General features: G+C 26.0%; 3 protein-coding genes and 1 long non-coding RNA gene across 6 annotated transcripts in view; 2 read left to right on the plus strand and 2 right to left on the minus strand.

Annotated features, from left to right (window-relative positions):
* Positions 1-912: 912 nt before the first annotated feature.
* On the minus strand, positions 913-2,225 carry LOC126897306 (uncharacterized). Its single transcript, XR_007702069.1, has 3 exons — positions 2,141-2,225; positions 1,940-2,056; positions 913-1,504 (listed from the first exon to the last, which is right to left on the minus strand). It is a non-coding gene; the product is annotated as an uncharacterized LOC126897306 (long non-coding RNA).
* On the plus strand, positions 1,913-5,752 carry LOC126897270 (mitochondrial ornithine transporter 1-like). Of its 2 annotated transcripts, XM_050670767.1 has the most exons (5): positions 3,415-3,598; positions 4,296-4,575; positions 4,827-4,953; positions 5,016-5,149; positions 5,288-5,752. In XM_050670767.1, exons 1-5 carry the CDS (start codon positions 3,518-3,520, stop codon positions 5,599-5,601), a joined length of 936 nt encoding a protein of 311 aa, XP_050526724.1. In that variant the 5' UTR covers positions 3,415-3,517; the 3' UTR covers positions 5,602-5,752. The 2 variants fall into 2 exon arrangements, with proteins under 2 accessions (XP_050526723.1, XP_050526724.1); XM_050670766.1 differs by lacking the exons at positions 4,827-4,953; positions 5,016-5,149; positions 5,288-5,752 and adding an exon at positions 1,913-2,289 and having other exon boundaries at positions 2,833-3,433; positions 4,296-4,414.
* Positions 5,753-7,569: 1,817 nt separating this feature from the next.
* Positions 7,570-9,458, plus strand: LOC126897276 (uncharacterized). The gene is made up of 4 exons (XM_050670775.1): positions 7,570-8,332; positions 8,864-8,932; positions 9,014-9,103; positions 9,298-9,458. The coding sequence occupies exons 1-4, from the start codon at positions 7,637-7,639 to the stop codon at positions 9,346-9,348; spliced, it is 906 nt and encodes a 301-aa protein (XP_050526732.1). The 5' UTR covers positions 7,570-7,636; the 3' UTR covers positions 9,349-9,458.
* Positions 9,459-12,994: 3,536 nt separating this feature from the next.
* LOC126897249 (facilitated trehalose transporter Tret1-like) overlaps positions 12,995-15,260 on the minus strand; it is a 3,980-nt gene continuing 1,714 nt past the window's right edge. Inside the window, exons 5-6 of one of the 2 annotated variants that reach the window (XM_050670718.1) lie at positions 14,496-14,615; positions 12,995-13,776 (exon numbers count right to left, since the gene is read on the minus strand). In XM_050670718.1, coding sequence (XP_050526675.1) covers positions 13,520-13,776; positions 14,496-14,615 — 377 coding nt within the window. In that variant the 3' untranslated portion in view covers positions 12,995-13,519. Of the gene's footprint in view, positions 13,777-13,838; positions 14,616-15,260 lie in introns of both variants that reach the window. The other variant, XM_050670717.1, reaches the window with a different exon arrangement.

Raw genomic sequence — 15,260 nt, forward strand, 5'->3', positions numbered from 1 at the left:
CGTAAATAATTACAATCAAATTTTTTTCCCATTATTGGATTTATTTTGCGCTAGATAAAGTAGTTTGTGATAATCCAATCACATTGTACAAAATAATATATTAATGGTTTTAAAGCATTAATTGACTGTAATCCTTGACGCACCATTTGTCTAAAGTATTTCGCAAATCGTAATAAAACTTCATTAGCTCTTAGTTGAGGTTCTGTAGCACCAATTTCAGTAATATATCTTAAATTAAAATCATTTTAAATTATTAAAACATAAAAAATTAATTATTGGATACTCAGTTACATTGATGTATTCAGGAGGGCTAAAAGTGTTCCCATTACAAGATATTTTGTCTATATTAATGATATTTTAGTGATGTGAGATCTTTTATGTATTTGAACGATAAATATAATTAAAATGTCTACTAGAAAATATAGAATTTCCAAACACAATTATTCTGTAATAAATGTTTTTTTTTTACATTGTAAATTATATCTGAGTCAAGAAATACGAAACATTTTTTATAAATTTATGCTGAAGTTTTAGTTTATATTACAAACAATATATTTATCTAATTTAACATAAATTTGTTAAACATTAACAAAAAATTTTAGTCTATACAAGATTGCATAAATGGTACTTTGCTAAGATATTCAATAGACATATTTATGAAGATATATTTTGTACGATAAACAAATATTATTTTTATCATAAATTAATTTTTTATTCGGATACTTGATAAAAAGAATACATTTAAAACATTTTATAATTTTACCTATTAGTTTTAGTACTTGATTTAGTACAAAACTTAGTTGCACTACTTGTAACTTTGTATGAACACTTATACATTCATTATTAACAGATAATGTAATTCATCTCCACTATCTAATGTTTCATTGATTGCTGTTAGAGAGTTATCAAAAATTAAGAATGTGTATCTAATTAGACAAACTAGATGAAATAAGATACGCTAATGTAAATTATATTTAAATGTACGATATAAATACAAAAACAATTTGGTGGCCTTTGGATAATGTAATGCCAATCAGATTAGTAATAGGATCATTACTATTGTTACAACTCCTCAAGTGACTTTTATATCCCAAAAATTAACATTATAAAAATTAATTAAATTTGAGTTGCAATTTTTGTAGTGTTGTGCAATAAACAAAACATAAAAAAAATCTAAAGAAAGAAAAAATACGGATGAATGAAGGGATGTATTATATGGGAGTCTCGATGTTTAATGTGTATAGTAAAGTTTAGCCTTAACAATTTAAGCGACTCAACAAAGTTATCACTATCTTATCTCTTTCAATTTTTGTTTACTACGTAAAGTTTTAAAGAGTAATGCATGAAATACATATTCGAACTTACTTTGATTTCTTATGTAATTATTTGAGTTGATTTTGTATTAATTTCTCAGTTCAGTGATAGCAATGGCTTGTCAGATCTTGTATTTATTTCAATTAATTAGATTTATGTGTAGAGTAAATTTGTTATTGTTATTTAAGATCTAAAAAATATTCAAAAATAAATATTTATTTTCTGGCTAACAAAAAACTGAAGTAAGTTTTTTAATAGACATATTTTAAATGCCAAACAAATAAATTTTTATAATTTTGGTTTGAATATTTAAAAAAATTATACTTTTTTTGAAAATTATAGATATTAATAGAAATATTTTATTTAAATAACTAAATTAACATAATAAAAGTGTTTTTATAATAACACAAAATTTCCTATAATATTCAATCATAGGAAAATGAACTTATCTTACTATTGTAAATAAAATTAAGTAAGATTTATGTTTTTTTTTTTTTTTTTGATAACTGATAACCTATATTATTCCGCAGTTTGCAATGTATATAATTGTACAAAAATGTAAAATTATTTAATGAGAAGAAATTTATAATATTTTAAATAGTTTAAGTAACTTAACACATGTTACCTGATAAAATGGACGAAAACCTTAAAGTTGACTTAATGGCCGGTGCAGCTGGAGGAGGAGTTTCGGTATTTGTCAGTCATCCATTAGATACAGTTAAGGTGAAAATGCAGTTGTACCCTGCGTCATTTAAAAATATGGGTGTGTGCCTCAAGCAGATTTTTAACAGACAAGGTATACGTGGCTTATATTGTGGAACAATACCTGCACTGACATCCACTTGTGCAGAAACCGCAGTCATGTTCGGTACTTATGGCCAATGTCAAAAAATAGTAGCTTCCAAATTGGATGTTGGTACAGACATAACAAAACTAAATTACTTACAAAACGCTGCTGCCGGAGGAATGGCTTCGGTAAATAATCCATGTTATTAGAAAAGTTAGTTAATTTTAAAATTTCATAAGTATTTTATTAACTGATTATTTTAAAAATAAATTATGAGCGTATTTACAAAGAAAAATATGAAGAATAAAACTTTTAATGATGAAGTTAATATATATTATATCATTTGTCAAAGTTATATTTTAGAAAGAATAAAAAGTATTTCTTTTGTGTATCTCCCTATCTTAAGGAAGGAGCTTTGAAAGAACCTCTGAAATAAGTGATATGTAGTACTATATACAAGCTGAAATATTATATACTAGTAGAAATTTTTGGTTTTTTTAAGTATCTATAAGTAATAATTATGTATATATAAATATAAATATAATAAATCATGTTTCATTATTTCATAAATATTTCCAATACTTTTCTATTTAATTTATAATATTTTCTAAACAATATTATGAAAACTTACCACTTATGAACGTAATTCTACATTTTTGTAGCCAGTGCATTTTTTATACCAGTTTTGGTATAAATCATATATATTATTAATAGTATTATTGATTGTATAGGTGCTCACTTCTTTGGTTCTATGTCCAACTGAATTGGTAAAGATACGAATGCAAGCTGATTATGGCGTCAATAAAAAATCTGCTGCTAAAGTAATTAGAGAAACCTTTAAGACTGATGGTTTTAAAGGATTTTTGCGAGGACTTAGTTTTACGCTAGCAAGAGAGAGTATCGGAAACACAGTATTTTTTGGTACTTATGAATGGTGTCGTGAATTTTTAAAACCAAAAGGACAATCAAAAGAAGGTTGTAGCGTTTTCGCTACAATGATATCGGGTTCTGTTGCTGGAGTGGCCAACTGGGTGGCTGTATATCCATTTGATGTTATTAAATCAAAATTACAGAGTACGACTGGAAAAGTTTCTCGAAAATTTATTTGGGAACAAATTAAAGAACAGGGTATACGATCGTTATATAATGGATTGAGGCCAACTTTAGTAAAAACAATTCCAACGACGGGTCTCATGTTGGTCGGAGTAGAATACTCAAAACCATGGTTTAAAAAACTGTTGTGTTTAACACAGAGTTCAAATCCTCCAGATAATATCAAAGCCGATAAAGAAGTATTTTCGTATTGTGATTTTTTATCCGGATGGACAGCAGGTTAGCAAATGGAACTAGATGTTTTTGTAATTCAATTTTTTTTTCTGATATGTAGGCATAGTTTCTACTTGTATTGGCCACCCAATGGAAACTATCCGAGTAGTACAACAAGTAAAAAACGTTAGCCCTTTGCCTGCATTTAGAGAGATTTATCGAAAACATGGTGTATGTTCATATCAAATTTAAATAGATAAAATTATAGATTTATAGAACATTTATTAATTTATAATTGTACACTAGTTAACCCTTTGACGCACAGGTTCTTTTTTGTTATAATATATATTTTTTTAATTTAATTAATTAAAGAAAATTCAGAAAAACGATAAAATCCTAAAAATTTAACAACTATTTGAAAGAGAATTGAATCCATCTCCAAAGAGATTATACTCATGTAATAATATATTTATTAAAATTAGTAACCATAAAATTGCATTATACTTAAAATGGATAAAATTTAAAAAATGAAATTTGTTTTAGGTATAAATAATAAAAAAATATGCTTAACTTTACAAACTATTTAACAAAAAAATAATAATACAAAATATTCAGTGCATTCAATTTATTTGATTTGTCAAGACTTCATACACCATTCTGTATATTATAATACATAAAATATAACATTTATTATATTTTATCATTATTATTATTACAATAAATGCTTATCGATGAAGGGAAAACTTTTTATAAGATTTAAACATTTTTTTATAAATATTTTAAAATTAATAAATGTTCAAATTTTTGCTTTTAAATATCTAAGAAAATAATATTTGCATTTGAGAAAGCATACAAGTTTTAATAAGCTTATCAACGGTCTTATAATTAAGATATTACAGGTTCTAATTATTTAAATATTTTGTTAAAGATTCCAGGTTTTTATAGAGGCATGATGTTTCCTGTATTAAGCAGTGGAATTGTAAATTCTGTAGTGTTTGGAGTTAATGGGAACACTATGCGATTTATTCAAACCAATTTTAGGGAAGATATAACAGAAAATGATAGGTCAGTCCGATTTTGTTGTAATGCTGAAAGTCTACATAAATATTGGCATGTTGACTGTTTTTTATCGGGATGTGTTGCGGGAGTTTTCAGTACTTTAATCAACATACCAGTGGAATTAGTAAAAACAGTTCTTCAAGCTTCAAGTATGATTTATTTCTTAAACTAATTTAGTTCACATTAAAGTTCTATATTTAATTATATTTTAATAATGATAATGTTTGTATTGTCACTTCTGACATTACTATGTCAACAAATGAGTTGTAACTGGTAGAATGTGAGGGTAACTCCCCAAGATGAAAATAACTACATGGTAATAATATATTTGGAGGGTGTACTAAATAATTCGTTAAGTCTTGAGCACGAAACCATTAAAAAGACTATTGTAATGCTTCAGATATATCATTATTTGTAACACCTGATAAAAAAATGGGACGAAATAATCCAACAAGACTTATTCAGGAAATATATAAAAAAAATGGTATACGAGGTCTATACCGAGGTGGATTTGTCTTATTACTTAGGTGAGAAATACAATAACTAATTTTTATTTTTAATTTTTTTATTAACATGATATTTTGTTTAGGGACGTACCTAGCACAGGAATTTACATATTATCATATGAACATATTTGTAGTCTATTAAGAAACTATTCAGATGAAAAACGAAAAAATGATACATTTCCGTGGCAAATACAATTATTTGCTGGAGGCATGGCTGGTAAAAATTATTAATTAATTTAGTTTTAAAGATACCAAATTGACCTAATTAAAATAAAATTCAAATTCAAATTGAACCAATAAATTTATTAACAAGTTTTATATATATTATTTGAGTAAACATTTATTTACTTTGTAGGAATAGCTTGCTGGGCATCAGTTTTACCTTTTGATGTAATCAAAACTCAAAGAATGCTTGATAGCGTTGATAATCCACAATGTAAAAGCTTTTGGTATTGTACAAAAATGATTTATAAGAACGGTGGTATTGCAAGATTTTATCAAGGTTTTTGGGTGTTAAGTACAAGAGCTTTTCTTGTCAATAGTGTTGCGTTTTTTGTTTATGAATTTTTATTAAAAGCTTGTTCAAATTTCAATAAAATGCCAAGTACATCAACTCATTTGACTTCTTTAACAATCAAAACTGATGATAAATATTCAAAATGGAATTAAACAAGAGCAGTGTTTTTTTATAATCAGTTTTACGATAGATTAAGATTATTTTGTACATATTTTTTATATTTTAATATTGTATGATTTATTAATATTTTTTGTATGTCATATTTCATAAGAATCGATACATCAATTATAACCCATTAAATTATCGCGATAATAAATCAGCATTTAAAAGATAAATTAAATTATTTTAAGTTTTGAGAAACAAAAATATAAAATATACATGATTCATTCAGTTAAATGGTTAGTATAGGTGTGGGGCAGTGAAACGGTTTATTTTCAAAGATAAATTATAAAATAAAAAAATGAATAAAAATTAATTATTATTTATTATGTTGAAGTACATGCCATTTATTTTTGAAAAATGATGTCCTCAAGATGATGGCCATCTCTTCTCAAGCACTCTTCTAGCCTACTTCATATATTTCCACTACACGGTGTATCACTTCCAAAGGTGTACTAGCGATTTCTTCTTTAATTTTGATTTTTAATTCATCAATATTTTGAGGTTTCCTTGCGTAGACTTTTTTAATGTTCCTACAAAAAGAAGTCACTTCAACCGGATAAATTTAACGATAACGCATGTTTTCGTACAGAACGTTTTGGTCTCTTTATGAGAGTGACCCTAACAACAGCGACGTTTTGAGGCATACAAATGGTTTTTTTTCGTACAGGCTTCTTTTTTTAATGCTGAACACTTTCTTTAAAATTGGTTATCTATATTTTTATAGCCTTAACCGATGGTACCGAATCATGGCGTTTAAGATTAAAATGGAGACGAAATGAACGCTTGTGGATACGTAATTTATTATTTTTGTAAAACGATTTTATTGCATAAGCAAGTTATTCACCACTCCACTGTTCTATATTTACTAAAAGGCATGTTGTTTTTGAACTAATAATATTTAGTGAGAATTCTTATCATAATTACTATTGAGAAAATCTATTTTTAAAATCGTCCGTTTCAGTGCCCCGCCCTGTACTTTCAATTTATAATTTTAAGTTTTTCATATTTATAAATTGAGTAAAAGACTAGCCTTTCCTCCCAAAATAATTTTGTTTTTGATATGCTTTTAGCCTTTACTTATTAATCGTTTTGATTTGCTTATTCAAATTAAAGCTAAATTTTTGGAATAATTAAACTTTACATCATACATATTTTCATTAAAGTGTTTTATATCTAATAATGATTAATTATCGACTTGAAAAACTTAGAAAATAATACATTTGATAAAAAAGCATGTGATGAATTAGAAAAAGCAAACAACTTACCAGCTCTTAATTTAGTAAATGTATATAAAGGTTTACCTATATATTGGTTACTAGGTATTGTATTATTGATCTACAATTAACTCACAATAGCTCACAAGACTGTACCGTATATACTGTATATTATAAAACAATAAAAATGATGTAATAGGTTGTTTGTATAAAAATTTGATAAATATGTATCATTAAAAAAAATAAGAATATTTGTTTTAATATATTAGAAATAACATTCATTTGTTTTCATAATTGAATGCCAGCTACAATGAATTATTAAATATTACAATTTTAATTGGTAAATATTGTATGTTTTTAATGACTATTTTTTTTAACATCATTGAAGTGTCAAAATAATTTAACAAGAGTACTCCTTGAATTTTCATTAAATATATTGAACAAAAAATCATTTTTTTTTTTAGAATTTTATATTTTAACTTGTAATTGGTAGTCTAGTAATGTTATTCAATACCGAGTGTCAACTACTTCAAATGTGTGTAATATATCATCGTACTTACAAATTACTATGAATACCTTAAAATTAAGTAGTTATTTATTCTACATTGTACTCTTAACTATAGTTTCTTTATCTTGCGCAATTACTTTTTTAATAAGCATAGACATACTTTTATATGTGAATCCCTTTGAAAAAACACATATTGAATTTGGAACATACTATAGAATTTTATGTAAGGCTTTATCGACTGCATGCTTTATATCCAGCTTAGTACTTTTTTGTAAAATCTCTTCATCATTGGAGAGATATAATATGAATATAGAAGCATATGAACTATATGCTCCATTGACTAGAAAAGATCGGTATAAGTATTTTAAATTTATAATAATAGAGGGATTTTTCTTGTTGTGTACAATGTTACCGATAAAATTAGTGTGGATGTCTTTGATGTACAAAAAGAAAGATAGCTATTTCAAGCTTATATTTTTCGTTTTGATATACTTTGAAAACTTGATTATGGCTATCATTGAATGGTATTTCGTTATGAAATGTTGGAAATTAAAATTAATGTTTCATAAAATTAACAAAAACTTGAAAGAATTAATGGGTATATACTCAAACGATTTTCGGCCAAAAGACAATGTGTACAACAAAAACAAAATTAAAACCAATTGGTGCACACGTGTATGGCGACACCCATCATCCGTAAAAGTTTCTAGTAAATGTATCTATATAGAATCGGAAGATATGGCGAAAATTGTCGAAAAATTGAGAATCAGGCACCAACTTACTCGTGAAGCTGTAAGCAGTTTGATTGATTTATTCAATATACCTTTGTGCTTGTCTTTATGTGCACTGAGCATAAAGACTTTATTCGATATATACTACGAAGTTTTTAAACTGCGAACTTTAGTTTATGAATTCAAAATTTATATCTACTTATGGCTATTGCAATACTCATACAGATTTTATATGATAGTTATGACTACCGACACAACAATGAAGCAGGTGAATAGTTTTAAAATTATAACTACAGCAATTATTAAAAATATGTGTAATACCAATAACTTCGTATTTATGGATTGAAGTAAAAATGTATGTCAAAATATCAAAATAAGCTATTTTTTGCAGTAGAACAATTATCAAAGTATAATATTGATAGTATAATCAATTAAATAGGTACTCAAATTTTATAAAACTATATTAAATGTTTTTAAAGATTAATACATTTGATATTATACTTAGTAAAATATTTCTTATATAAATTTGAAATAATATATTAACATACAGGTATTAAGAAATATTATTATTTTTTTAATTAAGTATATCTTAAATCGATGTATTGGAATTTAGATCAAAAAATGAAAGCAGGAAAAAATGTGATAGTCTAATGAAATATATTTCTAAAAATAAAGTATTATCAATTTCATAAATTATTTTAAAATTTGAATAAATTAAAATTGAAATTAATTTATGTATAAGAAATTAATAAATTAATTGAGAATTATTTCACACTAATGATGAGTTATTTCATTATAGGCGAACAAATCAAAAATGCTTATTACAAATTTAAACAATCGTTACTTGAATTCAAGTGTAAAAGAAGAAGTAATTGATCTTTATCTTAAATTTTAAAGTCTTACGTATATTTATTTAGATTAAATTTTAATATTTTGTAAATAAATTTAGCTTCAACTCTTTTTTGATCAATTAAACAACACGACAATGGAAATAAACGCATGTGATATTATTCCTTTAAATAACAACCTAATAACTTCTGTAAGTTGATAATGTTAATTATTTTTTTCTTTTCTTCATCTTTAGTAAATTATCTCTTATATGAGAGAAAAACCTATTTATTTATACTCAATGTAATGGAACTTAAGTTAAATGCAGTAAAGCATGTGCGATATCAACTATACTACACGCTCGTTTCTAGTAAACTCAAAGTATTATTTAATTTTTTTAAACAGGCGATTGCTGCAGGAACCACTTACTTGGTGTTATTGTTACAATTTAACTAAAACGACGCAAAGTATTCAATATTACGCATCAATAATTTTTTTTTATAGGTAAATAACTTGAGTTTCAATTTCAATATTGTTAAATTACATAAAATAGGGGTAAGTACACAGAGTACTATTAAATAAAAATTGTTCTATTAAAGTTATTTAAAATATAAAAATTAAAATTATAATGGTTTCAGATATATTATTATTTCTAATATTATACTGGCGTCTTGAATTCATTGCATAATTTATCTTTGGAATGATAGTCACAGGTCCTGGAGATTATAACTATATAAATACATTCATTAAAACTTCATTTTTTCAACTCATCATTACACATTTTAAAACATTTTTAAAGTTTGTTATTGAAACTTAAAAACAATATGATATCGTGTAGTAGTATATTAATAAACATTTTTTTTTATATAAAATTTGATATTTTGAATATTGAACTGTATTTTCTCTAGATAAAGAATATTTTCAATATTCTGTTATTATTCTAATCACTATAAAAGTTTGTACGATATTGTAAAAATATGTTAATTTTGTCTCAAATTATTATATGTACAAAAACAAAAAAGCAATTATAATCTAGTTCAAGGACTAGTATACAGTAACCTGTGATAAAAGCACAAACTTTTTTTACATTTAACTTGATATATATGTTAACTATACAGAATTTTTATTTTTCTAAGCTTATTAAACTATCAAAATATAGAAATTAAATTAATAGTGAGACCAAAACTCTGTTTATTGAGTAATAAACAGAAATATATTAAATAATAAAAGCATACATTAACCCTGTTGATAGAGTAAAGTCTAGTTCGTATTAAGCAATGGTGGGCATTAACTAGTTAAAAAGTTAATTTTTTTTTTATCTTTTCAACTTAACTAGTTAATTATTTTTCTAATTAACTTTTTAATTTAACTAATTAAATTTTTTGTTGGAAAAACTTAGCTTTTTTCAGTTAATTAGTTAAATAACAGTTGAGATAAATTCAATATTTCAAAAAAAATGTATGTTTTTAAACCCTGTTTAATACGTTGTTTAATTTTTAAAAAAATGGGAATTTCTCCTCCAAATATTATATAATATATTTTTATAACAATTAGTTAAATCTTCTGGATTTTTTCAAAAATGTACATGATTTTTAACTGATTTTTTTTAATAATTAGTTTTTAAGATAAAATAATGCAACCAACACAAAAATGTATAAAACGAATAAAAAATTGTTTTGTTATTTTTAATATTTTTTTCCTAAGTTTAATAGGTGTGATGAGTTGTATGATAGGATAGACAAAGACAAAATAAGTCTGAAATTTGCAAAAGTAAGAGAAAAATGGTCTAAAAATTATCACTATGTAAGGTGTATAAATAGTGTTGAAAGTAGATTGCTATCAAATGATTATGTGAAAAAAGGTGGAAAAAGTATTTTTAAAAGTTACTGAATGAGAAATATCCAAAAAAGACATTGGAGGATATCTCGTAGAACAAAGGACTAGTATATTTAATTAGTGAGAAAGAGATATGGGAGGCTGTTGCATCAATGAAGAAGAATAAAGCAATAGGACCAGATGAAGTGCTTAGTAGACGATGGAAAATATTAGCCGGTGTTGGCATAAGGTGGTTGAAGGAACTTTTAAATGAAATCTTATTAGAAGGGTAAATTCCAAATAAATGGAGGAATAGTAATGTGATGCCGATATTTTAGGTAAAGGTGACATACAGGAATATGGAAATTATAGAGGCATAAAGCTTATGAGTCATAGTATGAAAATTTGGGAGAAGATAATAGATAAGAGAATAAGAAATGAGACATCGGTATCTAAAAACCAGTTTGGATTTATGCCTGGTAAGTCAACAATGGAGCCATTATTTTGTGTGAAGTAACAAATAGAAAAAAAGAAAAAGCTTTGTATGGTATTTATAGATTTGGAGAAAGCGTACGATAGAGTACTGAGAGAGACTATAAAATGGTCATTAATGAGAAAAGAAGTACCGAAAAAGTACATTAATATTATAAAAGATACGTATGATGGCATTTTTACCAAGGTAAAAAGTGTAGAAGGAGTATCAGAAAGTTTTAGAGTAAAAGTAGGTGTGTACCGAGGTTCTGCTTTAAGCCCTTACTTACTTTCTACAGTGATGGATGAAATTCCTAGAGAAATACAAGCTTCAGCTTCAGCTGTTGAAGAAAAGGGTTTAAGAATAAGTAGAAGTAAAACAGAGTATATAGAGTACAAGTTTGACAAAGGAGAACAAGAGGTAGGTGAAATGAGGAGACCAGTGACAATAGGCGAGGACGTGATTGGAGAGGTGGAGAGTTTTAAGTATTTAGGATCGGTTGTGCAAAAGAGGGGTGGTATTGACGAGGATGTATGACACAGAATTAAGTGCGGGTGGTTGAATTGGAGAAAAGCTTCTGGTGTGTTATGCGATAAGAGAATTCTAATGAGGCAGAAAGGTAAGTTCTATAAGACTGTAGTGAGACCGGAAATGATGTATGGTTCATAGTGTTGGGTGGTTGATAAGAGATGAAGAATAGAAGAATAGAGCAGAGATGAAAATGCTTAAATGAGGGAGGATAGAGGGAGTAGATGTAGCGTCAATCATGAATAAGATGAGAGAAAATAGACTTAGATGGTTTGGTCATGTTATAAGGAGAGAGGAATTGGAAGCTGTAAGAACAGTTATAGGAAGTTATGTTGAAGGAAGAAGGGGTAAAGGAAGATCAAATAAGAGATGGAAGGATGTTATTAAATGCGGTATAAGGATAGCTGATGTAAACGTAGATGATTTAGGAGATCGTGTCAAGTGAAAATTTAGTATAAGGGTGGTGGGTATAAACCTCAAGTAGTTTGGATTAAGGCGAAGAAAAAGAAAAAGAAGATTCAGCTTTAAAAGCTGAAAATCGATTCTTAGCTTTCTCTTACATCACCGACCAATAAAAAATGAATTCAAAAGATTTAGCCAAAAAATTAATTTTAAATGAAATAAACTTTTTTTAAACTAGTTTATTTAAAAAAAAATTTAATTTATCTCTTAACTTAACTTGAGTTAATTATTTCCATTAACTTGGATAAAACATCTTTTTAAGATCAAAGCCCATCTTTGGTATTAAGTAAGTTTTAATGAGGAAATATATAAATAAATAATGGTTTAACGAATTTTTGTTTATTCAAAATAACAAAATAATGATAAAGTTTATTACGAGGAGTGACAATAAAAAACCTCGTATATTGAGTAATTTTGCAATTCAATCTCATAACATTTAATTATAATGAATGTAAAAAAGAGTTAGTTACTTAGGTATAAATTTTTTTTTCTTAAAAATAATTTTTCTATAAATAAGATAATTGCAAAGAAATTGAAGCAAAAATTATTAGGTTAATTATTCAAATTTAACAAATTAATGTATAAACCTTATTTGTTTCAAAATAAATATAATATGTAAATTTTAGAGCTGTTGGACTTTTACTCCAAATCAAATTTTTTTCATTAATTACTTAATATTGATAAATAATAATATTCTATATCTAATAAAAAAAAAATTCTTATAGCATAAGTCTTATAACATTATTTTATAAACTTAGAATAATATTTTCAAAAGAGTAACATATAAGATTAAAGTTTCAAAAAAAAATTTAATTATATAATTTCAATTTTGCAGTAACAAAAACACATGTAAAAATAGTCTATGATGAAATATTCATCAAGTATTGACTTATAACTATACAATTAAATTATTTATTTCAATATTGAACTTTTACCCCTGTTTACTATGTTTTATATTAGGTAATTGAGGTATTAGTTTAAGAGTAATATAATCAATAACTTAAAATTTATTAAGAATTTCAAAATATTATTTAGAAATAAAATATTTGACATAAAAATCTATAAGAATAAATGATCAATGAATTTTTGTAATAAAACATTTTTATCTCATTCTTTTTTAATCGGTTGGATCCATATTTTCTTAACGTATTATTAGACATTTTTTCAATTTATATATTTGTACTTTTTTTATATCGATAGCCGTGTTTATGATTTAGTAAATAAGTATACTACTATTAAATAATTTAAATAATAATACTTTCAATGCTTTGCAACGAGCTCATTTGAATTAATAGAACATGGCTACATTAATGTTATTCTTGAAATAAAATGAATTAAACTTAAAATTTTTTATTTTATATAATCAATAAATGGTTCAATTTTGACTGTTTTTTTCTTTGGATCAAAACTTGCTGTTATTTCATTCAATGTTTTTCCTGTAGTCTCCGGCATGAATATCCATCCGTAAAATGCAGCTAATAAACATACAGTGGTATAAAATGTCCAAACAGTTTTAATTCCTACATTTGACACCATCATTGGATATATTTTTATAGCAACAAAAAGTAGCTCGTATTTAACAGATTGTACAGCTGCATTGATTATACCTGTAAAATAATTATTCATCATATTAAATATTCTTAATAAATTATAAAAAAACAAAATATACCTTTGACATGCATAGGATATAATTCACCAGCGATACTCCAAGGTATAGGCATTATTGCTAACATGTTAAAAAAAACGAATATAAACAACGCAACAATAAGCCAATTATCATGCACGGATTCTTTTATATTTTCAGGAGCATACATATAAACAGTTATTGCTGACAATGCAGAGAACGTACCCAAACCCGATATAATGGTCAGTATTCTTCGTTTAACTTTGGATAGAAAAAAGTATGTTAAGTTTCCAATTATTCGAGCAAATGCAAGATACATTGAAATGGTAATCCAATCCGTTTTAATTCCAAAACCGCGTAATACGTCTGATGAATACGACAACAAAACGTGAATACCGGAGTACTGTTGCAATAGCGTTAAGATTATTATATGAACGGTTGGCTTCCATACATTGGGTGCAGTATATGTGGACAATGCCCATACTTTAGAGGGTTCAACAGGTGGGTTGGTTGTTATCTCAACGTCCTCCTTTATCGACGTAGATTCTACGCCAAGCCACTGTTCTGCCCGATTGGCCTCATCGTTTCGACCACGAGATCTAAGCCATAGAGGTGGTTCTGGTATAGCAAATAGAGCGATCGAACCACATAGACTGATTACGCCATAAATTGCCGCTATAATTCTCCAATTGAAGTACTTACCTAATGCTGATGCGATAAACATACTCAATCCACTGATAAGGTTACTTAATGCTAAAAACATTGGTCTGTAAGTTGTAGGACAAATCTCAGCCGCATAAATACAAACTAGCATACCACAACCTATACATAAAAATTCAATTTTCGTGTTAATTTTTTTAAATCTGTACAGACTATTGAAGCGATAGCTGCTTCTTAAAGAATAAAGTTTTTACTTTTTATATATTGGAACACACTATATCGAATAAACACTCTCTTAATACTTAAAGCTGTGATTTGGTTAATATACTTTAAATAGATTATATATACAATAAGCCTTTATTGTATATATATATTAATATGTATCTAAAATGTAATTTTTTACTGTCACTTTAACTGTATGTATCAACTTTAAATTTGTTTTAGGAATCATAGTGTTTACTGCTGTATAGATTATGCTCATGTGACAACTAATGGCGATTAGCATAGTATAAAGTATTCACTACTAAGCACTAATATGTTGATATAAGCTTTACTATTAAAATAAGTGATAATGTCTTAAAAAGACAAAAAATATTCTTTAGAAGAGAAATAAAAATCGTCTAATGAAAGAGTTTTTCTATGTATTTAAAACCAAGGTCCAATAATTAAGAATATTTAATTAAAAAAATAAACATGAGAGGATATATATATATATAGTTATAGTTATACGTACATGATATATTTTCCTAAGATGACATTACTCTATGTATGATTTCGGTTAACAAAAAAAAAAAAAAAAAAAAAAAA

This window comes from Daktulosphaira vitifoliae, unplaced genomic scaffold (assembly GCF_025091365.1).
Source record: "Daktulosphaira vitifoliae isolate Bord-2020 unplaced genomic scaffold, ASM2509136v1 Scaffold_2, whole genome shotgun sequence".
NCBI lineage: Eukaryota > Metazoa > Arthropoda > Insecta > Hemiptera > Phylloxeridae > Daktulosphaira > Daktulosphaira vitifoliae.